The following is a 25,629-nucleotide window of genomic DNA, read 5'->3' as shown; positions in this document are numbered from 1 at the left end:
CCAACACTTTACCCGCTTGGGGGGGATAGGGAAAGGCTTTGGGTGGCAGCTGCTGCAGAATTAGGGCCCAGTCCCAGACTCATGTAGATAGAAGGGTGGAGTTGGGGCAAGCACTGAAATTAACAGAGATTAAATGGCAACCAACAGAATTGGCAGCTGCCTGTATCCCCACAACTATTGCTGTGATGCCGGGGATTATGCAGTTACAGCTCTGCCTTTGATGGAATTTGTGGTATTATGTAATTTTATAAATGTCTTAAATCTTGTATTTTTTTTTATTCTTTGGTAGACGCACTTGCTTATGAAATCATGAAGGTAGTCATTGATCAACAATAACACTTGATTGGTCATGTACGATGTGGTTCGGTCATTGATAGGGTTGCAAAGCTACCGGTAATTTACCAGAATCTTTTGTAATTTTGGTCAACTATACTTGAATTAAATTATTCATATACAGTACCAGTCAAAAGTTTGGACACACCTACTCATTAAAGGATTTTTCTTTATTTTTACTATTTTTTACTAAGAATCATGTAGTAACCAAAAAAGTGTTTACATTTTTGAAATATATGAGATTCTTCATAGTAACCATCCTTTGTCTTGAAGACAGCTTTGCACACTCTTGGCATTCTCTCAACCAGCTTCACCTGGAATGCTTTTCCAACTGTCTTGAAGGAGTTCCCACATATGCTGAGCACTTGTTGGCTGCTTTTTCTTCACTCTGCGTTCCAAGTCATCCCCAACCATCTCAATGGGGTTGAGGTCGGGGGATTGTGGAGGCCAGGTCATCTGATGCAGCACTCCTTCACTCACCTTCTTGGTCAAATAGCCCTCATATAGCCTGAAGGTGTGTTAGGTCATTGTCCTGTTGAAAAACAAATGATGGTCCCACTAAGCACAAACCAGATGGGATGGTGTATTGCTGTGGTAGCCATGGTGGTTAAGTATGCCGTGAAGTCTCAATAGATCGCTGACTGTGTCACCAGCAAAGCACCGTCACACCACGGTGGGAACCACACATGCAGCGATCTGTTCAGCTACTCTGCGTCTCACAAAGACACGGTGGTTGGAACCAAAAATCTAAAATTTGGACTCATCAGACCAAAGGACAGATTTTCACTGGTCTAATGTCCATTGCTCGTGTTTCTTGTCCTAAGCAAGTCTATTATTATTATTATTATTATTATTATTATTATTATTATTATTATTATTATTATTATTATTATTATTGGTGTCCTTTAGTAAGGGTTTATTTGCAGCAATTCGACTATGAAGGCCTGATTCTCCTCTGAACAGTTGATTTTGAGATGTCTGTTTCTTGAACTCTGAAGCATTTATTTGGGCTGCATTTTCTAAGACTGGTAACAAATGAACTTATCCTCTGCAGCAGAGGTAACTCGGTCTTCCTTTCCTTTGGCGGTCCTGATGACAGTCAGTTTCATCATGGTGCTTGATGGTTTTTGCAATTGCACTTGAAGAAATGTTCAAAGTTGACTGACCTTCATGTCTTAAAGTAATGATGGACTGTCATTTCTCTTTACTTATTTGAGCTATCTTCTGTATACCACACCTACCTTTTCACAACACAACTGATTGCATTAAGAAGGAAAGAAATTCCACAAATTAACTTTAAAACAAGGCACACCTGTTAATTGAAATGAATTCCAGGGGACTACCTCATGAAGCTGGTTGAGAGTATGCCAAGAGTGTGCAAAGCTGTCATCAAGGCCAGGGGTGGCTACTTTGAAGAATCTCAAATATAAAATATATTTTGATTTGTTCAACACTTTTTTGGTTACTACATGGTTCCATATGTGTTAGTTCATAGTTTTGATGTCTTCACTATTATTCTACAATGTAGAAAATAGTAAAAAATAAAAAGCATTGAATGAGTAGGTGTGTCCAAACTTTTGATTGGTACTGTGTATATAAAGAATAATTTGCTTAAACCCTCATGTTAAACACCAATGCTATTCACTAAGTTGAAGGTTTATATTTAGAATAATGTTTTGCAGCTTTTTCATTTTATTTAATTGTAATATATTTGACATAATAATGCCACACAGGGCCAGAGATAATTAGACACCTGTGATAATCTGAAGTTCCCAAAAGGGCTACTAGATGTAAAATCAAATGTGTATTGATCACATGCGCTGAATACAACGGATGTAGACCATACCGTGAAATGCTTACTTAAAAGCCCTTACCAACAATGCAGTTCAAGAAATTAAGAAAATATTTACTGAATAAACTAAAGTAAAAAATGTACTAAAAAGGAACACAAAGTAAAAAATAACAAGGCTATATAGAGGGGGTGCCGAGTCAATGTGCGGGGGTACAGGTTAGTTGAGGTAATTTGTACATGTAGGTAAGGGTAAAGTGTGACTGCATAGATAAACCGCGAGTAGCAGCAGTGTGAAAATGAAAGAGGGGGGGGGGGGGGGTTGCAATGTAAATTGTCCGGATGGCCATTTTAATAAATTGTTCAGCAGTCTTGGGGTTAGAAGCTGTTCAGGAGCATTTTGGACCTACACTTTATTACATAACATCTTTGAAAGATACTAACATTTTGGTAGTTTACTGGTGAACTTCTAAAGTTTCCAGTAATCTATCCTCCCTCTGCAACCCTAGTCAGAGGGAGAAAGTGCAGGCTTTGCTGACTTGTTTGTGCCGAGCCTTGATAGCCATTAAGCCTGCCAGCGACAGCTCCCATCAAATCTAAATATAAACCTGTTGGACCGTCCATCATACATCCTGTTCCCTGCTCCATGGAAAGTCTTTCATGGGGCACAAAAATAAACTCCAGTGATGAAGACTAGTGTCCTAGAGGCACGCTGTTTGGCGAGGTTTGAGACAGGGGAATGTGTGAACAGGTGTTCGCTCCATAATGACTGTCTGAGGAGGGAAAGCAGGGTCACAGACCTCCCTCCTACCCTCCACCTGTCCTCCTTCTCTCACCCTTTCACCTCTCCAACTCATGAGTGTCAGCCTGCGTGCCTTCCCTCACAACACTACCAGACCAGGCAGACCTGTAAACCTAGCCAGTGGCTTTGTCCCAAATGTCACCCTTTTCCCTAGAGTGCACACATTTTGACCAGGGACCACCTATATAGGGACTAGGGTGCCATTTGGGACTGCGTCAGAACCAGAGGATCAACAGCCCCTGGGTCCAACCTGTTCTCCTTGTCATAGTCCATCTTCTCCAACCAGACCTGTCCTGAAGAGCCTGTGGACATTATTTATGAGGGCTTTCAGGCCACTGCATGCCACAGAAACCTGCCGCTCTTATGTGTCAACGGAACTCTTGCTGTCTCTTTCATGAGGGCGGTTGAGTGATAGCCCAGCACTCATCATGGACACACAGCCAGATGTTTACATGGTTAACGTGGCCTGTGCCCATCAAAACAAGTGCCTCCTACTACTTCTATCCCATATACCCACTCCTGGTATTGGGATCCACTCCTTGCTTTATTTTAAGTAGCTGATCATTTTATGTCCACTGCTCTCAGCTACCTCCCATCCCCTTCGCATCTTAGTTATTTCTTACTGCCCCCTCACAACCTTATTACCTCATCTCACTACCTGATTTGTCAAGGCTATAGGCACCGGCACCATATACTGTATTTCGCATATATTGCTCTGATAGGCAGGTACTACACTGCTTGGAGTATGATGTCTATGCGACCTAGATAACAAACACAACATATATTATCAGTTCTCAGCCACAGTACTTGGACAGGCTTCTCATCTTACATTCCTAGGAGTTCTGACACACTTTCCACCCAGGAAAGATTACTTTTATCGCAACTTAATTGTGGCAATGATAAATGGGTCAAGCAAGATAGGATTAAGAGCAAACCTGACCCGCTTCCTGCTAGTGGACACAGTGAAGCATTCTCAGAACACATGGCACTCACTGAACTGTCATCTTCATTTCAGACACATCCTGAGTAAGGTCACAGGACTATGTGATGTGTAACTGTGTGTGTGTGTGTGTGTTCACTCAGAGACAAACATAGATTTGAGCGAGCAGAAGTAAACTGCTAAAGAGGGCCTGTGATTCAGTGTGTGGGTGTGGCCAGTAGCCACCCTGTCCCCCTAGGTGAGCTCCAGTCAGAGCTATTAAAGAGCCAGCCCTGTCAGTGAGCCAGCCCAGTCATTGGGCTATGATTGAATAGGATGTCAGTGGGTACCAAGCAGACAGGGGTGATGTGCAGGTTATATAAAAGCCAGTGGATGACAGGGGGGGGTGGGGGGGGGCTGCTGTGTTATAGTCAGTTTTTACTGGCCGTTGGTTGGAGAAGCCTGCCCCCTTCGGGTCAGGTGATTGGCCAGCGGTGTTGGTTGCCCGGTTGCGTCAAGCAGCCCTGTATTTGAGCAGGGTTCTGGATTGTTTACTGCAGCACTTTTCAGCAGAGAGTCCCGAGCCCAACACGACGCAGCAAGCCAGCTGTGGACAAAGCTCTCCACAATATGTACCCAGGGAGTCAGGTTTTGCTCTTCGACCTTCTCATACAGACTTTATCACCAATAAGTGCTCAGTCTGGATAACCAGAGAACCCACCAAAAAAACATCAGGCTTGATAAACAAAACAACACGACTAACCAAGCTGAACCGACAACCGGTGAAAATGGCGTGTGAAATTCTGCTGCTCAGGTAAAGCCATGGGGAGGGGGAGGTTGGGAAAGGTGAGACGGGGATTGTAACAGTGTGTGTACATTGTCATGTTAAATTTTTGAGATGTATTCAGTATGTGGGGATGCGAGGCTATTTGTGGCGTATAATGTTTTATGATAACTTAATGCAGCCCCGTGGTATCTCTGATGGGTCATGACCGGTTAACCTTTACGGATGAACTTGTTAAGGGTTCGTATTACATCACGGGGGGAGGGGTGTTTAAGATTGACTGACTAATTCTACAAATCTCACGGGAGGATGCTAGTCTGCGCAACCGACACGTTTAGCTTTAATACACAGAGATTGTGTATCAAGGGTAAAACAGGTGTTTACGAGCTGAAGAGTGATGCCTGGTAGAGAGTGTGTGGGCTTTTCTTGAAGTACCCGCTGAAACTGTGATGTATGGCAAGCACACTGCGGCGCTACTCTCTGCCAGAACCAGGACATAACCTACAGACGCAGTGCTGAGCAGAGCAACTCTGCTGAATCACAACTACCTGGCTACCTCTTCTACTGCTGCGACTCAGCCACTCATACTAATAGCAGGACTGTGTGTGTGTGTTTACAGTATGTGTTCATATGACAGCTGACTATGGGATGATGAAGCTAAATTGCGGAGTTGGAGGAAGCTCGCGGTTTCCTGGAGCTTTGCCTCTGGTGATCTTTTAGTTGGGTAGCAGGTCACTCACTGATCTCTCATTAGAACAGCAATAGACATCAGTAGGTCCTCAGCTAGCTACCTTACTGAACTCCTGTCGGTGTTACCAGGCTGTGGTATCCTAGGACATCTCTTCATCCGGCACTGTTAAGTAACCTTATTAGTGGAAGGAAATACGGACTGTTAAGTAACCGCCTTAGTCAGTGGACCAGAAGTCCACAATAGGCATCAGCAGTTCCCTTATGATTCATCTTACTGCAATTATATCCCTATCTGTCATACCATGGTTCTCCATGACGTGACTAGGCCAGACGCTGTTAAGCTACCTCTATTTTGAAAGGAAAACACTGGTCTGACCTACCACTAGAGCCCTTTGACCTGAGGTCAGGTCACCATACTACGAAGAGCTATGTGGCAGATTATATGACATTCCTCCTTATCCAAATCACTTTGGCAAAGCTGGTACGGTTATTCCACCTCATTAGGTTAGCCGATTGCGTGAGGCACTCCAGGGCTTTTTAAAAGCTGATAAAGCTTTTTTTTTGTCTCTGACTCCAAAAACCTTGGCTGGTGTACAGTCTAGTCACACAAACTGATTTCTCCACAGCCTGGGAATCAGGCCTGATCTGAGTGAGTCTGATCTGATTCAGAACAAGTAATAGAATAACCCAGAGTGTTTGAGAGGGAGATATGCAGTAACAGATATCCCTGTGCTGTGCTCGCTGGCCTGTGTGTGGCCACATCCAACAGTGCGCTCTCATTGTTTCCAAGGCAGAGCGAGAAGGTTCGACTTACAGAACATTGCTGACACTAAAATGACTACTACCTTGGAGTCGGTGAGATGGAATGGTGTTATGTCATCTAAAATTGGTAGACAAATAGTCAACTCTCTTTCTCTATTGATCCATACTGGCAATTTCACTGGCTAAAGTCCAAATGCAGGCATCAATGTGGAGGTGTGCTGGAACTTTTACGTGACTCTTCTCACAGGGTCGAGCTGTATGTTTAACTTAACTGTCAGAACAGGAGGTGTGATGGTGGGCGTCTGGGCGTCTGGCCTGTGTGTTGTCTGACAGCCTGAGGCTTCAGTGTTTAGTGCCTCTTACTGCACTATCTCACTGTACGGCTCTGTACAGCTCTTCAAGGACACAATGTCAGTCAGTGCGGAATCCAAGCGCTGCCTTTTTCTCAGTAAACAAGAAGAGGGGGAGGGGTGACGTGTAAATAATTAAGGTGCTATTGATGTGATTTGAGCTGCTGGGCAGATGTAGATACTGACGTGTGAGCCAAAGGGATGTATCTTTAACACTAGATAGGGAGCACTCTGAATCCTATTGGCATATGTAGGTTCTGTTGGGCCTTGGCTGTGAAAAGCGATACTGGAGATGGACCACACGTTCTAACATTCTATGGCGGGTCTGAGTCTGATATTCCCTACTGTCAGTTAAGCTACAGCTTTGAAACCACTAAGGGCCCAGTGGGATAGCATAAGATAGGGCCGGCTAGACGGTCTCTAGGTAGCAGCCATCTCCCAGGTTTAGCTGGTTAATAGTTAGGATGAGTCTAACTATACACTGGTGGATGGAACTGTTGACAGGAATAGGCCAACACCATACTACAGTTCAACTTTGTGCGTGTTTGTTTGTGTTGCTTGCGTGAGGAGTTGACCTACCTTGTCAATATCAACCTTTTCGAGCGCCAGTCCCCCCGAGGTGCCCTGTTAGTTGCCCTCCCCCCCCAAAGGAGACCGCTAAACCCAACACGGGCGTTAACAGCAGCGGGATAACCAGCAGGGCCAGTGCGTTATGCAAGCACAGATTCCTGGCATTGTTTATGAGGCGGACAAGCGCAGACTGCTGAATCAACCGGCCCCTTCTTCCTGTCACAAGCAACGGCACTGCCTGATGAGAGGCAGGCTGTGTCCTGTTTTGACATTTGCCCACATCAATGGAATGGTCCCTGTTTTTGTGTGGCGGGTACAGAAAGGGGACGCTATTTACAGTAAATGGGGCTTTGCCTACCCGCCAGCCCATCCTGTGTGCCCGCCCACTGCACACCCTTGGCGGCGCCTGGGAGTAGCTATTGAGAGGCGTGAATTGAGTGACATAAGGAAAGAACATGCGTGTGTGCGTGCTCTCATGCAGTACTCTCTAGAGGTGTGTGAACTCACTTGATACCTGGCTGTTTGGATGTACTTTCCCTCCTTAGGTAGAACTGCTGCATAACAGGCCCAGATTAGGACCCAGCTGAACTGAGGCCATGACCTGATGGGTCACTCCACTGCTCAGAGTTTCCAATGGAATACACTCAGAGAAGGGAAGGTCCTGGTTGACCAGGGAGGACGAAAGCGAGTAGGTGGTACATGATGTTCTAATGTTGCTTTCTGTTTCCTCTCAGTTCACACATCTCCCCCATCAGCGTTCTTCCAGGATCTGCAGAGTAAGTACTTAGCTACAACGTCCCCCAAAAAATACAATTTCTGCCATACCTTAATGAACTAAATCAAGTGTGAAATCAAAGGATCCCAAAAAGTGTAAACCGCTTTCTGGTTAGAATGGAATTTTCAAAGACATAGATAAAAACTGATTGCTAATCCACTAAGGAGGAGATGAAGGGAACGGGAGGGGGAGGAGCAAGCCATGTCAACCCATCACCAAACCGTTTGCGTCACAAAACATTGAGACTTGAGCACATCCATCACATGACAAGCCTTCTCTGGTTCCTCTGTGGGTGTAGAGAAGGGGCGAGTGATGCTGTTGACTGGTCGCCACTGTACTGTAGCTTCAAAGAGGCTTGCGCAATGTACAACAGCTGGTGGCTAGCTCCAAGAGTAGTAGCCTAATGCTTTAGCTGGTGGCTGACTTCAGGGCTAGTAATGCATTAGCTATAGCTGGTGGCTAGCTTCAGGCATAGTAAACCTTATGCATTAGCTATAGCTGGTGGCTAACTTCAGGCATAGTAAACCTTATGCATTAGCTATAGCTGGTGGCTAGCTTCAGGACTAGTAATGCATTCACTAGGCTATAGTTTCCAGCTAGATTTTACAGACTACACAGTCCCGTGTTTGTTCACTAAAGCTAAGCCTTTATCCGTGGGTTTAAACTTCAGAAGCCAAAGAATACAGTAGAGTTCAGGACAGCTAAATGAGAAGGGAGTTTTGGTGCTTAGTTCAGATAGTGCTGGATTTATGTATCTCAGGACTCTAGAGCACAGGGCTGTTCCCTTTTTTAGTCAGAGTTCCCTGCTTGACCTTATTAAACGTGCCAGAGAGCAGGAAATGGGTCGCCGAGCGGTTTAACGCCGCTGCTAATGTTTCTTATTAGATGGATTCAGAGGGTTCTTACTTTGGCAACAGAAGTTAATACGTTGTGCCTGTGTTGTTTCCGCAGCATTATAGAGCGGACCATCCGCGCCGCGGTGGAACAGCACTTCTTTGACCTCAAGAGCTCCATCGACCAGGAGATCAGCAGCTATGAGTGCCAAGGGTGAGCAGTGAACACACACACTTGTGCTCAATCTCACACTACTACTACTACTACTACTACTACTACATAATGCCCATACACGATGCAAATATTTTCACACATGTACATGTATCCATGTTCATACGAACATACTCACTTTAGCAACACACACTAACATGCGTTCCCTTGTCACCCACACTGTTGCCTAACACTGGGTGGCAGGCAGCTCCAGAAAGTTCATGTTACCGCAGTTGACAGCGTGCAATGCTGATAGTTGCTTAGTTAATGACTTGTTTGGTTTCCACAGTGCGGGCCCCAGTGAAAAGCAGGTGACGGGGCCAGGGCCATTTGATGGCCATGGAGAGGAGGGCCCGTGTACGAGTAAGGAGGGCCCCGCAAGCAGTCCCCTGTCAGCCCCAGAGACAGAGCGCCACTCTGAACACAGCCCACAGGCCCAACAGGTCCGTTATACAGTCAGTCAGTCACTCCAGGTCACTGGAGAGCGACACACACATCCCAGACAAACAACTCCACAAGCTCTGGCCGTAAACAGAATATTGAACATTTACCATACCGAGCCCTGTCGCTGAATAGGGGCTATCACTTTATTACAAGGTTTTGTGTGACATTTTGTGTGACCCATAACAAAGATGTCATTCTCTTTGGAGGGCCGAGGTGGTGGGGGACAAGGGAAACCTTGTCAGATACAGACTGTCTTCTGTTCTCCCCGAGCACAGCCAGTCCATCTTGATAACATCATCATAGATAAGCGATAAGAGACAATTCCATGAACTTTAGATATCCTACACAGAATCAGATTTAGCCTATATAGCATAAAATTACAGGTCATGGATTGGGGATAGCTCTCCTGGCTAGTAACCTTGGATAGAGGCTGGCTGAACGTTAGATAAAATGGCAGCTAGTTTCCGCTGACATCTGCCCACCCTCTCCTCCAATTCTTCACCACCACAGACCTGGCTGCTGGCTGGGCTCCACGGCCCTTCAGCCCAGAGGTGGGACCCTCTATGAATTGGGTCACCCTCTTTTTAAATAGTCTGCTTGCCCCCAAAGAATGACAGCAACATCTGTTCATACCTCAAACACTCCTCCCACCCCTCTCATACATACATACATACATACATACATACATACATACACTGTATGCAGTTCAACCAGGTCCATCTCCACCTACTTTGTAAAAAAAAAGAGGCCGCCCTCCAGGAATTCAAGCTAGCGTCTCAATATAACTAAATAAAATATAAATAATTTTTTTTTAAATTTTTTTTTTATGTTTGCTGTTGATGCAGCCTCCGTTTGATAGTCTGTTCCAGGGTACTGTTTCATGTTGTTTTTTATGCTTGGCAAGTGGATGCTCTTCAATGAGTCAATTGTGATCAAGAAATTAGGTCAATCTAATACTTGATATGTTGTTTCTGCGTGTTTTTCTCCTAGGAGGTCGAGGATTGTGACTCCCAAGGCGCCATCCTGGAGGAGAGTTCTGGAATGGACCTGGATGCCACAGAGGCTCTTGTAGATGCAGAGAACAATATCAACACTGCCAGGTTGGCTTTAAACCGTTTAACAGTATTGCTACACAGCACAATTACCTCAACTGCTTAAATGCCAGGCTTTGCTGTCTAGTTTATTTCCTGCCTTCCCAGAGAAGGCTGATGGCTGGCATTCAATGAAACAAGCTAATCATACTGTTGTATGCTAATCGGGACTTGGGGATTTTGTTGCTGTTTTGTTTAGTTATGTACAACACAAACAGCAATAGCATGGCTTTGAAAAGTTTGACTTTGCTGTGGTGAGGCGTTCTTCTGTTGATGAGACTTTCTTGTGCTGCTGAGTGGAGGACACTTGACACGCTGTCTATTCTAATCAGTTGGATAGGGTTTTGTCCTCCCTCAGCTCATCTTTGGGGTCAAAATGAAGCAAGCGTACACGCACAAAAGCCTGTCGGTAGTCGTCAGTCAGCTGATCAATGGTCACTATGATGCATTGTGCATAATGCGTTGTGTTCAATAGCCATAGCAAAAACGCATTTCAAACCGGCCAGTACTCATGTCTCTCCCTCTCTCTCTCTTGTTGCAGGCAAGAAAGCCAATCCTGTGACAAGATGGACCAGGCCGATCTCATCACCTGTGTAAGTGTCTGACAACCCCTTCCTTTCTTCTTCACATGACTAATGTGTATTGAACACTGCCTAACCCTCCTATTTATCTCTCTCCCTCTCTCACACACTCTCTCCATCCAGGACTCTGATGAGTGTGACCAGAACCCCAACACAGAGGCCATGGGGTACCCCTACCACCCTGCCAGCTCGCACCACCTCCAACTCAGCCGCATCTTCCCCCACAACCAGTGGGAAGGTAACTTTCTTACCATTGTTGTTTTGTGCTTTATAGACCAATGTTCCACAGGGGACAGTTAGGATAGTGATAGAGTGAAGTTAGTTGAAACGAATCAAAATGCATTTTCAAGTAAACCTGGATGCAAATGATTTGAATGATGGGTTGTGGTAGCTAGGTATGAAAGTGTGTTAGAAAGTAGCTTAAGCTCCAGCTGGTTGCCTCAAACCTCGGCTCACGGCGGTGTTCTCTGCTATATCCCTCTCCCTCCCTCCATACTGCATTAGCACCATCCCTAAACCATCTCCCCCTCATAGACTTCACATGTACAGTGCCTTCGGGATGTATTCAGACCCCTTGAATTGTTCCACGTTTTGCTACGTTACAGCCATATTCTAAAATGGATTCAATAAAACACTTTGCTCAGCAATCTACACACAATACCCCATACTGACAAAGCAAAAACAGGTTTTTAGACATTTTTGCAAATGTATTAAAAAATAAAAAACGGATACCTTATTTACGTAAGTATTCAGACCCTTTGAGACTCGAAATTGAGCTCAGCAAGGTTCTTTGGTCTGATGAAACCAAGATTGAACTCTTTGGCCTAAATGCTAAGTGTCCTGTCTGGAGGAAACCTGGCACCATCCCTACGATGAATCATGGTGGTGGCAGCATTATACTATGGGTATATTTTTCAGCGGCAGGGACTGGGAAATTAGTCAGGATCGAGTCAAAGATGAACGGAGCAAAGTACAGAGAGATCCTGGATGAAAACCTGCTCCAGAGCGATCAGGACCTCAGACTGGTGCGAATATTCACCTTCAAACAGGACAACGACCCTAAGCATACAGCCAAGACAATGCAGGAGTGGCTTCGGGACAAGTCTCTGAATGTCCTTGAGTGGCCCAGCAAGAGCTCGGACCTGAACCCGATCAAACATCTCTGGAGAGACCTGAAATAGTTGTGCAGCGATGCTCCCTATCCAACCTCACCGAGCTTGAGAGGATCTGCAGAGAAGAATGGGAGAAACTCCCCAAATGCAGGTGTGCCAAGCTTGTAGCGTCATAGCAAAGAAGACTCAAGACTATAATCGCTGCCAAAGGTGCTTCAACAAAGTATTGAGTAAAGGATCTGAATACTTATGTAAATGTAGTATTTCAGTTTTAACTGTTGTATTAATTTGCAAACATTTCTAAAAACCTGTTCTTGCTTTGTCATTATGGAGTATTGTGTGTAATTTGATGAGGGGGAAAGAACTATTTAATCAATTGTAGAATAAGACTGTAACCTAACAAAATGTGGAAAAAGTCAAGGGGTCTGAATACTTTCTGAAGGCACTGTATGCACCTGCAAGCGAGAGGCCATGGTAAGTAGGAGATCATTCATTCATTCATCCCTCCCTCTTCCTCCCTCATCTTCCCTCTCTTTAGTAATCCAGGCCTTCAGAGAGACTAATCCAGAGAGCTCGCCCTCGCTCGATCTCCCTCCCGGGCGACCCACTTAGGGCTAGCTGACTCTCTTTGTTGTTAATCACACAATGAGTCAGTCAAGTTCATCACACCTCACCAGTATCTTAGAGTTCCAGAGAGGAAGGCCCGTTAGCCCCATAGAGTAAACCACCTCCTGCCCCACACCTGCTCCAGTGTTGACCCTTCACTGCCTCATGTGTGTCAGTGCACCACTTCCGCTTGCTGAAAATCCCCCAAACTCCACCCTCAGTAATTCAATTTATGTGCACGTTATAAGTGCCAAATGATGCACCAGGCCACAAGTGTTTTGCTGCTGTCTTCCAACTCTCCATCCTTCTCTCTCCTGTCTCTAGATGTGTCCAGAATGACAGTGTGCTTTCCCTGGCCCTATCCCGGGACATTATCTGTATATCTGTGTGTTTGTGTCCTGTCTCTTTAGATCCTGGAGCTACAGTGCTGGCAATGGTAACATTTTTCTCCAACTTAACCAATGACTCATGTTACGTTCCGAGACTCACCTGTGTTTATCTTTGTGTCCCGACCAGACCCAGTGCCAGCCTACAAGTCATGGCAGGACGAGAGTGACTCTGGCGAGGCCCAGCTGTCCCCCCTGGCGGGGCGCATGGTGCCCTCGCCCCACGAGGAGGACGCTCACCCCCTCATGGCCCGCCGGTTCCTGGACTTTGGCCACAGCCAACGGTTCCTGCAGCACTCCGACCCCGACGCAACCTCGCCCACCAAAGCCCACCACTCCCTGGGGAGGTGAGACCACACACACACTGACAAATCAGGAATGGTAATTTGTACAGACATGACAGGCAGCTTTGATGTTTTCCTGTTTAGTTATTTTAGCTGATGAACAGATTGCCTATGGCTCATTACGATTCTTCGTTATGATTCCGGTATAAGCAGTGTTTCAAGGAGGATATGTGCTTTACACACTGTATGTAGAGCATAGATGGGGTTTTGCATTGAGACTGCAGGTGCAGGTCAACCACCTCCTCTCTCACTTGCCTCCATCGTTGTGTCCCCCTCATCTAGGCCTCGCCGTGCCTCCTTCAGTTCCAAAGAGAGTGGTTTGAGGAACGACTCGGTCTCCCACCAGCTCACCAAAAAACTACAGAGCCTCAAGAAGAAGATCAAACAATTTGAGGAACAGTTTGAGAACGAGAGGAACTACAAGGTAAGAAAAATGCTTCAATATGAGGAACAAGTTAGTGTTAAGAAATATTGAGTAGTTAGTGTTGCTAGTGTCATACTTCACCATTAGACTCGGATGCTTCTATTCACTGTCCTCCACTTCCCCAAGCCGTCTCATGGAGATAGAGCAGCTAACCCAAAGGTCCTCAAGTGGATGACAGACCTCACCAAAATCCGCAAACAGTTAAAAGGTAAGAGCAGTCTCTGTGTCTGTATGGTCACGTTAGGGGGAGTGGGAGGGTGCTTGGTTCCATGACGGGGATGGGGTGGGCTCGGCGGGGCGGGTGAACTTCTGTGTGCCATCCTGTTCCTCCCCTGGGCAGCCTGGTCCTGCCCTGACCCACCTGCTCGCCTGACTGCCCAGTCGTGGCAGAGCTGGGTCAGTCTCACATCACTGCATGCATGCGTGTTAGAGTACACACCAACCGTGGCTCTCACATGTGGCCTTCCTTCACTGTGTTGGTCCATTTGTGAAAGTCCCCCCACCCCCTCCACCCATCTATATCCATTCCATATGAACGCCCCCCCAATCAGGAGATGCAAAGCCGAATAAGTTTCTCTCTCTTCTTTAAAATAAAAAAAAACCGGACGTCCCTCATCGGCAGGAAGACCACATCTCTTTCCCAAAGGGTCCCTGAGGCACCAGGCGGTGCTTCAGTCATACAGACGTCACCACCCCTCCTCCGCCCCGAACACATCCCATTTTACACTTGCACGCCCCCTCACTGCCTGTAGACAGGCACCCTACCTATGTAAGTACACTCTAACAGCAGTAAGTAGAAACCAAAAACACTTCCAACTTGTTAAGTTTGAACTGCAGGTAGACTCTCTCTCTGCCTCTTCTTTCTCTCTTCTTATAGCTCTGTTTTCCTCTCGCTTTCTCTTTTTCTCTACCTCTATTACTCTTGTGTGTTGTCTGTCTCTCTCGCTCTCTCTCTCTCTCTTTCTCTTTCTCTCTCTCGGTGTCTCTTTCTCTCTCTGTCTGTCTCTCTGTGTCTCTCTGTCTCTTTCTGTCTCTTTCTCGCTCTCTCTTACTCTCTCTCTCTCTGTGTCTCTCTCTCTTTCTCTCTCTCTCTGTCTCTGTCTGTCTCTGTCTGTCTCTGTCTGTCTCTCTCTCTCTGTCTCTCTGTCTCTGTCTCTCCGTCTCTGTCTCTCTCTGTCTCTCTCTCTGTCTCTCTCTCTGTCTCTCTCTCTGTCTCTCTCTGTCTCTCTCTCTGTCTCTCTCTCTGTCTCTCTCTCTGTCTCTCTCTCTGTCTCTCTCTCTGTCTCTCTCTCTGTCTCTCTCTCTGTCTCTCTCTCTCTGTCTCTCTCTCTCTGTCTCTCTCTCTCTGTCTCTCTCTCTGTCTCTCTCTCTGTCTCTCTCTCTGTCTCTCTCTCTGTCTCTTTCTCTGTCTCTTTCTCTGTCTCTTTCTCTCGCTGTCTCTTTCTCTGTCTCTGTGTCTTTCTCTCGCTGTCTCTCTCTGTTTGATGCGCTCCACTGGTCATACAGAAGCATATCCCACAGTCTCAGGGGTTTGGCAGTATGTCATGTACTCTGTAGTGTTGTTATTTGGGTGTGAATTCTGCGGTGAACATCTTTGTGGGTGGGAGTCTAGCCAAAGTGTGAAAGCTGGATTCCTTGAATGGACGTGGTCCTTGAACATCCCTTTTTGACGTTGCAGAAATACCTCCGTGCAGACAGACTGGTTTGTTTCATTTGCTGTTCATTCATCCTCTGCTGTGGTTTCAGACAAGACCTGTAGTAGTTTGGCATGTTTGTGTGGGTCTGTGGTTGGTCGTCAGGGCTATCCCCCTTTTCGGGTCTCTGGCAGACAGACAGACGTGAGGACTCATGGCAGCTGCAATAACAGCCCATCAAGCACCTGCATGCCCACTTTCAACTATGTGAACTAACCTCTCTGTTCCTCAGTCACCCTCACGTCTTTTCTCTCCCCCCCCCCAGATGCCAAACACAAAGAGGCTGAGCTGACTCCTCAGACACGGCCACGCAGCAACACCTTGCCCAAGAGCTTTGGTTCCACCCTGGCAGTCCACGAGGTTGTTGAAGAAGCCAAGGGCCACCGGCCCACCAAAGAGGAGACCCTGGACCTCATCCAGCGCCGCGTCAAGGGCAAGAGAGAGGAGGACGGCTGGCCAGAGGACATCAAGGTGAGACCGTAGTCTTAGTGAGGCCGTAGAGACACTTGGAATAGAACCCTACAGCTGTACAATCCAATGAGTCCTGTCCTCAGACATACATTTACAAGCGTCAATCAATATTGTGCCAATTGCTTATGTTTCCTTTCTCTCCATGTAGAAAATGACCAAGGAGGAGCTTTCGTGTGAGAAGACGGTCCTACAGAAGAACCTCCTGCACTACGAGGGACTACACGGCCGACCTGTGACCAGAGAGGAGAGGCTGGTGGTCAAACCGCTGTACGACCGCTACCGTCTGGTCAAGCAGATGCTCACCCGTGTCAGCATCACCCCCATCATCGCTTCCCCCTCCAGCAAAAGACGCAACCAGACCCTGCAGCCCATCATCGAGGGCGAGACGGCCCACTTCTGCGACGAAATCGAGGAGGAGGATGAGGGCGAGGAGGAGGCTATAGCCGAGGAGGTCCAGAGTTCAGGGTCGGAGGTGATCATGGCTCTAGACCCAGTGTGCCAGCCCCAGACCAGCTCCCAGAGAGACAGAGACAGCCTGGTCAGGCCCAAGATGGAGGAGACCTCCGGGAAACTGGCCCTGGACCTGCGACTGTCCAGCTCCAACGCCTCGTCCATGTGAGCACAGACACATTCGCAAACATCCACTACACTCAATTCACAACAGCCTCCTCAATAATCTTAATACAGTAACCAGTGTAACTCTGCCATGTTTGCTACACATTAACACAACTGAAACGCGTTCGGCCGTGGAGGTTAAATGGGTTCTGGCCGTCATATGACGTCTATTTAAAGCACCTGGAACAGGGTTCATATCTACTACAGTCGCTGGTCTTAGGAGCTCAAGCAGGATAAAGCAGTAATCTGGTTAGCCAGCTCATAGCCCCGGGCAAGCAGCAGAGAGAGCTGCCAGGCCTGCTCTAAGCCCAGGCAGCAGGGCTGGTTCAGGTGCCATGACCCTAGGTCCTAACCTAACCTGACCTCTGTAATCTGGTCTCGGTATGCCCCGGCCACAGTTTGACCTGCTTCCATGCCCACACAGGGCCACTGCCAGGTCATTTCCTGTCCCTGAACTCACACTGACTTCCTGTTTTGATATGAGGCCACCTCACATAGTGCGCTAATGTAGACCTTCTCTATCCCATAGGCCCGAGCTCCTGGAGCAGCTGTGGAAGACCCGGGCAGAGAAGAAGAAGTTGAGGAAGACTATCCGCGAGTTTGAAGACGAGTTCTACCAGCAGAACGGCAGGTTGGTACACATACACAGTCCTACTAACAGTGGTGCTGAAGCTTTAGCACCTGCGTCAACAACAGTCTTGGTGACAGAGGAAGAGCTTGAGATGATTGGTTGAGTGGTCTCAGACAGGAGCCCTGTTTGATCCTAACTTATTTAGAACAACTGCTTGTTTTGTTTATGATTGTGCAACCCATTGGGATGCAGTGAACGGGCCCGTATCCAACTGGTGTCTCAGACCTTCTCGCTCTCCCTCTACAGGAATGTCCAGAAGGAGGACAGGCTCCCCATGATGGATGAATACAAAGAGTATAAACGGATCAAGGCCAAACTGCGTCTGCTGGAGGTGCTCATCAGCAAGCAGGACTCGTCCAAGTCCATCTAGAGAGGGAGCGTTCACCCTGCTTCCCTCCCTTCATCCCACCGGACACAGAGGGTCAACTGCCTCACCCCGGGCATACATGTCACCCCTACATGGCCCATACCCCTCCCCCTACCTGCACCGCTGAGGGAAGGCATGTCAGCCACATGTCCCGCCGCTGTCTCACCACCACAACCCATCTGTTACTACCACCGCCAGCTCATGTACAGTCAAGGGGTCCTCACTGGGGACTCTGAGGGAGAAGAGTCACATCTTCATTCCACCAGTCAAGACTCAACACACACCTTTTTTTTTTAAACTTCTTTCTGTCAGTTTCATTCGGAGGAGTTCCCCCTTTCCTCATTAGTTTTGTTTTTCTTGTAGCCCCCCCCTGAACTTTTCATATACGGTAGTTTCTCATACTGAGAAATCATATTGGAGAGGACAGGAGCTCTGTTTTGTAGCACATTTTAGTCACCTGGCCACCTGTTTAGACGTAACAAACTGAACTCTCCCTCCCTTGGAGCGAGGAGACTGGTCATCCTTTTTCAGACATTCAGACTCGCATGGATTCAGTTGCCCGAACTCCATCTTCATCCTTCAACACTGGGACGCTTTTGTGTTTGGTCTGAGTGAGTTTTTGGGAGAGAGAGAAAAAAAATCATTACTGTGTGTGTGTTCTTGTAAATCAATATGTACACACAAATGTTTCTATGTTAAAGTATGTTGTTTTTCTTGAATGGAGAGTAATTCCTTCTTGGGTTTGAAAATAATCTTACTGAGTTAGTGTGGTGTTCCATTCCCTTTGCCACAATGGAAACTAGAGTGAGTTTTATCAGCTGGGACTGGTTGTGCTGTTCCTTTCTCTTAGTTTTTTTTTCAAATATTTGGATCATCAGTCGTCACTGAAAGGAGTTTTGGCACACCAGGTGGGCAGGACAGCCAGTTAGGTGTATCACTTAGTGTTCCTGTACCTTAACCGTCTCCATTTTCTGGCAATAAAGCTAGACTGCTTGACTTATTTTCAATCGATATTTTTGTTTTCTACGCGTTAAAGTTCAGTTGCGGAGTGGCTCTTTGTGCAAGGTGTCCAGAATGGGGGGTGGTGGATGGGTTGTGAGATTAAAGCTAAGGTAGTTTCAACCTCATCAGTATTATGCTAAATACAGCATATGGCGATGTTAGGGCGTGATGGACGGTTCCTAGCCCTGTTCAATGGACTTTAAACTAGCGTTCCATCCTACAGTCAGTGGACCACTTCTTAGTATGGCAGACAGACACTCCCAGGTGCCCAGTTATACAACCGGGTATGTTGACCAACACCCTACTGCCACACAGCCAGTATTTAACCCCCAGTGGTGTGTGTGTGTGTGTGCTGATGGACAGTGGTCGGGTGGACCATCCGGCTTCTTGAGGACAGCCATAGATAAGTTATCGCCATTTGGCTGCCAGTCAGTCTGGAGGTCCGGTCAGCCCTGTGCCCAGGTTAAGATGACAAACAGTCCTCATGTCATAATCTCCTTTTAGTCACTGGGGAATGTGAACAGCAGCTAAAAGAGTTGTCATGCATCCCATGTCCAGTGTGAGGTGAACTAGGCGTCTTCGTCTAAGGTTCCACTTCAGTACGCAGGACGGTGTCTCAAAGGGAAGTTCCCAAATCGAGCCGAGGACAGGATCAGCTGACTTCCTGGCTTGTAACAACTTGTCACAACGTCTAGCTACTGTATGTTGTTGCACCAAAAGTTCAATGTGTCCTTGGTTAGCAATCACTGACCCACTGCAAAAGAGCTACATTCCTTCAATCTAGAGTCACACAATGTCAGGCTATTGCTGTACATGTTTTCTCTGGTGCTAAGGGTCTCTCTCTCGCTGGGTGTTGGTTGGTTGGTAAATGTCTATTTTTCATTATGGGATATGTCCCATAGTGAGCCAGAGTGTTTGACCAGGCAATGTAGAGCCAGGTCATTGTCAGGTCCTGGGGAAGTTGTCTGACCACAGGGCTCTGAGAAGGCTTTACCACGGCCAAGCAGAACCAACAGCACCTTGACCCCTGACAATTTACGTCAAGGGTCAACGTATTGATGTCTCTAGAGCCCGAAAGCTCTTCTGGGCTTCAATATAAAGGTCACATACAATAACAACAGAGTCCAAGTTTTGCATATTTGGAATGAGGTGCGTCTGGTCTGTCGGCATAATGCCGCCTCGGAGTGCTGTCGCCTGCCACTCCTTAATGGTCATTGATCCTAGCCTTTGACCCCTAGCTAAACTAGCAGGCAGCCCAGTGGCAGCATTACATCACTATCCTTCAGAAGCTCTCTGGACTTGAAAACTCCTGCTTGGTTTTGTCGAGTGGAGCAACGACCTTTCGTCTGTTCAGTTGACTAGTTCTAGTCCTGGCAATAAAATACAAAAAAACATTTGATGTTTTAGACTAAATGTCTCTGCACATTAGGGTGGGGAGGGGAATTAATGCTGTTTTGCTTGTTTCGGAATGGGAAGGCACCATCAGTGGCACCAACTGTAAGGATCTGCATCTGCTTCAGGAGGTGGAATAATGGAGTATATTGTCAGTCAGACCAACACACCAAGAATATAGAGAATCTAATTTTGCCTGAAGGATGTTTGCGCTGAACCAAGAGTTTTGCCTTGGTCCCTCACTGGGTCAAAACCAAGTCATGTAACCTTTGTTTGAGTTGGCAGGGTGTGGTGTATGTATGGGTGGACAGTGTGGGGAGGTTCTAGAAGTTATTTGCACAGCATTCTGAGAATGCAGCCCTTGTTTTGTTTGTCTATTTGTTCCTTGTTTTAGAAGCACTACTTATATCTGAAGGATGAATGTCAGAATTTAAATTATTTCTAACACATTTGGCCCCTTGTTTCAATTTCTGTGATGTTCAAACTTGAGAATGTGTTTTTTATTACCATTATTGTGTATTTTAAAAAATGTGCCCCTCACTAATACATCTATACAGTGTAGTACCTCTGTATTGGCTAATAATCTGCTGTGTTTTTGTTTTGTATAAGCTAGTCTCAGTAGTTCGCTTGCATGGCAAAGATTTGTATTGTTTCTATTTTTGTGCCATGAAGATGAAGCAATAAATGAGCATCAATGGAATGTGGGGCCTTGTTAACCCACGATGTGCATTTTCTGAGTATATTGGCTGATTAATGTTTAATCTATATTAATGGGACTAACTTGGTCTGCTGTTTTTTTTTTTTTTTTACCTTGCAGACCAACCCATGAAACTGTCACTTGACTAACTGCTGTGAGAGTTCCAACGCGACTCAGTTTTCTGTCTGCTAAACCAGCATTTTTACCACTTGTTGTCACCATAATGTTTTCTGGGGCACTGCTTTAACCAAATGAGAAGAGATTATCAATGTGGTGACAATGATCGAGGTATATTTGGACCAAACATTCCAATTTGTATTATTTTAAAAGAAAATAAATGTGAAATTGGTCGATAATTTTTTTTATTTCCATGTCAAATTTAAGGGCTTTTTTAACTCTCATTTTGTGTTGTGCCTGCAACAAGTGGTAAAAATCATGTGAAGCCCACAGGGATGTACACTGACCCTGTTCATAGCCCCATGCCATCCCACGCATGTTTGTTTTTCTGGCCCATGGAGCCGGTGGCAGGTTGCATCAACTGACTAGCCGATCAGCCACTGGCTCACAGAGCCTCCCTATCTGTATGTGGAGCTGTGTTTTACATCTATATATATATATATATATATATATATATATATATATATATATATGTATATATGTATCTATAAATGTTTTTGTGAATGCTTGTTTTCCTTCATTTACACATTATAATAAAGTACAATCAGTAATAATGTATATTAAAATGAAATTTAAAAAATATATACAAATCTTGTAATTTACATGCCTCATGCTGAAGTTGTCTTCAAACTAATGGGAAAGGTTACTTAAACCAGATGCACAATTGAAATACAAGTCAATATAGCTCATGTATGTCAAAGTATACTGCACCCAATATCGCCCAGTATGCATGCAATAACTAGCTAGGTGGTTTGCAGTTGAGTCTGGTGAATGCGTTTTCATGGAGGACAGAGATGGTTGTGAGGGCGGGCTGACCATGACCCGGCAGAATAAGAGTAGAAAAAAAATCCTGAATCTGCAAAGAACAGAGGTCAGCACGCGAAGCCGCAGTTGGAACAAACCCAAACAGTGATATATTACACCCTATACACATAAATCCATCTTCATGGGCACCTGAATTGCCATAGCACATGTTGATCAGCAGACCATCTTTAGGCTTTATTATGTGCATCTTTAACAAGATTTAGTGAATGGTCAATGATTCCCTGAGCCCCCAAAAAACATATTTCATTGCCTGGCTTTCACACACTTCTAGAATGAGCATGGCCATGTATTTTTCGTTTTGTTACTGCTGCCCTCTAGTGTTCACAGCCAACACTAACACTTAGGTAACACCACACTTTATGAAGAGCTTTGGTAACGCTTAAAACATGCCTTCGGGAGCTTAAGCGCAATAAATTCATAACATAAATGAATTGCAAAATTAAAACATGTAGTACACAAACGGGGACCACTTTTGGCTCGTGAGCAACACTTTCAAAACAAAATTATGAGATTATATGAAAGTTTGAGAGGGCCTCTTTCTTTGAAGAGTCTGCCTAGATGGTCAATAGCTGTGGTGTATTCATTACCACTTGCAATGAAAACTGTTTACCATTTAAGAAGCGAACAGCAAATGGAACAAAACAGGAAGGGACTTAGCTGAATTTGTCCAATAGAAATTAGTTTTCCATTTGGAGTAAACAGTTTCTGTTGTAAACTTTTTGCAACAGAACTGACGTAATGAATCCACCCCAGCTCAAACTACCAACTGCAAAAGTTAACCCTAACCCACGTTTCATATCCTCAAACCTAACCTTAAATGTATGTCCACACAGGACGTGAACCCTGACCCTAAACTTAGCCATAACCCTAACGTCATGTCCACACCCCAGCTCAACCCTCCCTGACCCTAATTTATGATATGTACACATTATGGGGTTGAAATAACACTGAAATTGCGCAAACAATGATAATACCCTTTTTGTGTAAGAACTGTTTTTTTTTTTTTAAGCCTGGAATTTCAGCCTGTTCAGGTGTGATGGAACTTTTGGCCCACAATCATAACTTAAAAATGTGATTTGATTATAAAAGAACAATGACTGGTCGTCTGGGTAAGAGGGTGGGTTCTAGACCATCCTACCAGCCAATCAGGGCTGTGTATGTAAGTATCTTCAAATTTGTTTCCTAACACCCACACAATCAGACTGAGCATTTTAAGGGGCCAAAGGAGGCTCAGGAAAATACATATAAATGAATTGGAGTTATTTTAATAAACAGTGATTTATTAGATATACAGCGATGATTTTAAAATACAATTACAAAGACTGCTCTAACCCTAACCCTAGTATGTATATTTGATCCCTGTGGGGATGGAGCACACAACTTTGGTGTTTCAACATGCTAGTGTGCCATGCTCTTTTAATGGATACATATATCATTGTTGAATTATATATCATAAAAAGAATGACACCAAATCCATATGTTTTAATTCATATAGCTATTTATACTAACGCACAGTCCCTACCAGTCTTGTGTTCATGTTCAGCACAGACAATGATTCAAGGCCCCACTTAAAATGAAAGGCCATTTTTGTCAGTCATAAACTGAGCAGCCGAAGGCATATGAAGACTGTCAGGCGGAATGGACACAGTCGGTCCATGCAGGGTTTTGGACACTCATGGTCTGTAGATCTAGGCTGGTGTCCTTAGGCTGGCTCAGTGCAGATCCCTGAGTGGTCCAGCTCAAACATGGGACCCTGTGACTCAGCTGTGAGAAGTTAAGGAGGATGCAGTCTGGAATTGTCAGTGATGTGTGACAAGCTAGTAGAAATGTTTTAAGTTTTATCATTACCACCAATGGAGAGATTATCCCTACATTCCGGGTCACGAGTGGCCTGAAATCTAATGTACAAGGCCACGAACATGGCTGTTAATGGCATTCCCTGACAACAGATGTAATTGTAAATAAGAAGTTGTTCTGAACTGACTTGCCTGGTTAAATAAAATAAAAAGATGTCACAAATACATCTTCTCTCATCCACCCTCTTAATGCCATCTTACAATGGTGGCTCACATAGTCAGCTGCATAGTCCAAGTGAATTAAAAAGCCTGGTTAGGCTATATGTTATGATGAGAGGCGGATGTTCTATACATTATAATGATCAATGTACCCACGGTAACCATGTATCCACTTCTTGAACATGCGAGAAGAAAAATGCTCAAAGGGATTCTAGGTGGCCATAGTACACACAACAAATGCTCATTAAAAATGATATTTACTATAATTTAATATCCACAATAAAAGAAACTTTAGAAAATAGTTCACCGATCTTGATATAATATACTTAATATTATACAAGTTGCCTATGTCCTGCATATTTCAACATCGCTCTGGTGTGGCTAAGTACAACCATAGTAAACCTATGGATTGTGCAGTAAATAGAGTAATTTCAATCAGAAATACCAGAATCTCTGAACAAAATGATATTATATGCGAGGAGTAGAAAAAGACAGTAGGGGTCAATTCCATTTCAAGTCAAGCGATTCATTGAAAAGTGCCTTAGTTTATTCTAATTTCACATTTCCAATTCATAAACTGAATTTAAAATTCACTTCCTGAATTGATGAGAGCTAAAATGAAATTGAACCCAACCCTGGTAAAAGATGTGTTGAGCTTGGAATAATGTTAACCATAATTATCGTGCCTGATGCAGAAGTTGTACAGTAGTCTTTTGGTTATGTTACAGGAAATTAGCTTTATACAATACAAAAAAAGTGCTATTGCATTCATTCTTGGACATGATGTCCATTGTCTAATGTTTTTGTGTCAATTTGGCACATATCCTTCAGATACAAAAGGTTTGCAAACAAACACTCAAATACAGTATGAGAGAGCATTATGGCACATCAAGTAAGCCAAGTCAAGACTGACAGCATATTGGCTTATCACTTTGCAAATATGTATCTACAGTGCATTTAAAACACCACATTAACATGGTCCCCCATTGTGCCCAATTCCAATATGAGGGAAAAAAACATGATCGATTCCAAATTGGAAATGGTATGCATTTGAGGCATGTGGCTCCCGGTGAATGCTGGTCCAGGTTGGTCCTCCAAGTCTGTCTTGAGTTCCTCCGACAATTATCTCAGGTGGTATTTAAAAGAGAGGACCCACTCAGGCTGCAGACAGTGAGAGAGCCTGTGGGCAGCACCCTGGAGTCTGCAGTCCACCCATGGCTCTCCAGTAGAGAACAGACAGACTGACTGACTGACCTGATGATCATCCGTGCATTTCTACAGCAGTAACACGACATGGCATAGCAAGAGCCCATGGTTGGTTTGAGAGGCCTCTGTTGGCCACAGTGTCGTTTCCTCGGCCAATCAACAACCTTCTTCTTGGTCATAGCTCATTTAGTCTATCCCTTTAAAAAAAGGCCAGTTTATTCTCCCTCTCTGTTCAGTTGTAAAGGAGTATGAGGAGAGTGTGGCCCTCCTAATACTAATCTAGCTAAATTGGCCCCTGTGAGTCTGCAGGACAACAGTCTCCTTCCAGCCCTGCTTGGCCCAACACATTGGCATCCAGTCTTAAGACACTCTGCTTCAGGCAGCATTGTTGAGTCTTGGGGTCACTTTGACCATGGAAGCCAATGTTCCCCCCGCTCTCTTTCTCCCTCTCCTCCTCTCTTTCTATGGCAGCCCAGGCTCATGCTCAGAGCCACCTGTCAAGCTAGTGTTGCTTCAAGGAGTTGACCGTGAAATCAGACGTCCGTGTGCGCATCAGAGTGGCTCCCTTTGGCTGCTGCGTGTGGCTGTGGGGTCCTGTAGTCGGGGGCTGATAGTCATAAAGGCTTGTCTATGACGGATACACCTGTACGGGGAGATAACAGAGGACTTAATTCTTCAGATCAGAAGGTCCCGAGTTTGGATGCATGGACAAGCATTTGAATAGGGGGTAT

General features: G+C 45.3%; 2 protein-coding genes across 6 annotated transcripts in view; one reads left to right on the top strand and one right to left on the bottom strand.

Moving 5' to 3' along the window:
* The window catches only part of LOC110488572 (protein FAM13B), an 80,547-nt gene extending 59,869 nt beyond the window's left edge, over nt 1-20,678 (top strand). For 2 of the 4 annotated variants that reach the window (XM_021560836.2, XM_036942703.1), the window contains exons 8-21: nt 7,734-7,775; nt 8,726-8,821; nt 9,108-9,261; nt 10,253-10,362; nt 10,895-10,946; nt 11,058-11,172; nt 13,169-13,385; nt 13,665-13,806; nt 13,933-14,014; nt 14,429-14,575; nt 15,766-15,971; nt 16,120-16,586; nt 17,116-17,217; nt 17,464-20,678. In XM_021560836.2, coding sequence (XP_021416511.2) covers nt 7,734-7,775; nt 8,726-8,821; nt 9,108-9,261; nt 10,253-10,362; nt 10,895-10,946; nt 11,058-11,172; nt 13,169-13,385; nt 13,665-13,806; nt 13,933-14,014; nt 14,429-14,575; nt 15,766-15,971; nt 16,120-16,586; nt 17,116-17,217; nt 17,464-17,587 — 2,056 coding nt within the window. In that variant the 3' untranslated portion in view covers nt 17,588-20,678. The remainder of the gene's footprint in view (nt 1-7,733; nt 7,776-8,725; nt 8,822-9,107; nt 9,262-10,252; nt 10,363-10,894; nt 10,947-11,057; nt 11,173-13,168; nt 13,386-13,664; nt 13,807-13,932; nt 14,015-14,428; nt 14,576-15,765; nt 15,972-16,119; nt 16,587-17,115; nt 17,218-17,463) is intronic. The other 2 variants (XM_021560838.2, XM_021560839.2) reach the window with 2 other exon arrangements.
* A 1,957-nt stretch (nt 20,679-22,635) lies between these two features.
* The window catches only part of LOC110488574 (kelch-like protein 3), a 36,503-nt gene continuing 33,509 nt past the window's right edge, over nt 22,636-25,629 (bottom strand). For both annotated transcript variants that reach the window (XM_036942705.1, XM_036942706.1), the window contains one exon: nt 22,636-25,541. In XM_036942705.1, coding sequence (XP_036798600.1) covers nt 25,513-25,541 — 29 coding nt within the window. In that variant the 3' untranslated portion in view covers nt 22,636-25,512. The remainder of the gene's footprint in view (nt 25,542-25,629) is intronic.

This window comes from Oncorhynchus mykiss, chromosome 14, assembly GCF_013265735.2.
Source record: "Oncorhynchus mykiss isolate Arlee chromosome 14, USDA_OmykA_1.1, whole genome shotgun sequence".
NCBI lineage: Eukaryota > Metazoa > Chordata > Actinopteri > Salmoniformes > Salmonidae > Oncorhynchus > Oncorhynchus mykiss.
The sequence above is the reverse complement of the archived record's forward strand: the minus strand, read 5'-3'. Positions and strand labels throughout refer to the sequence as shown.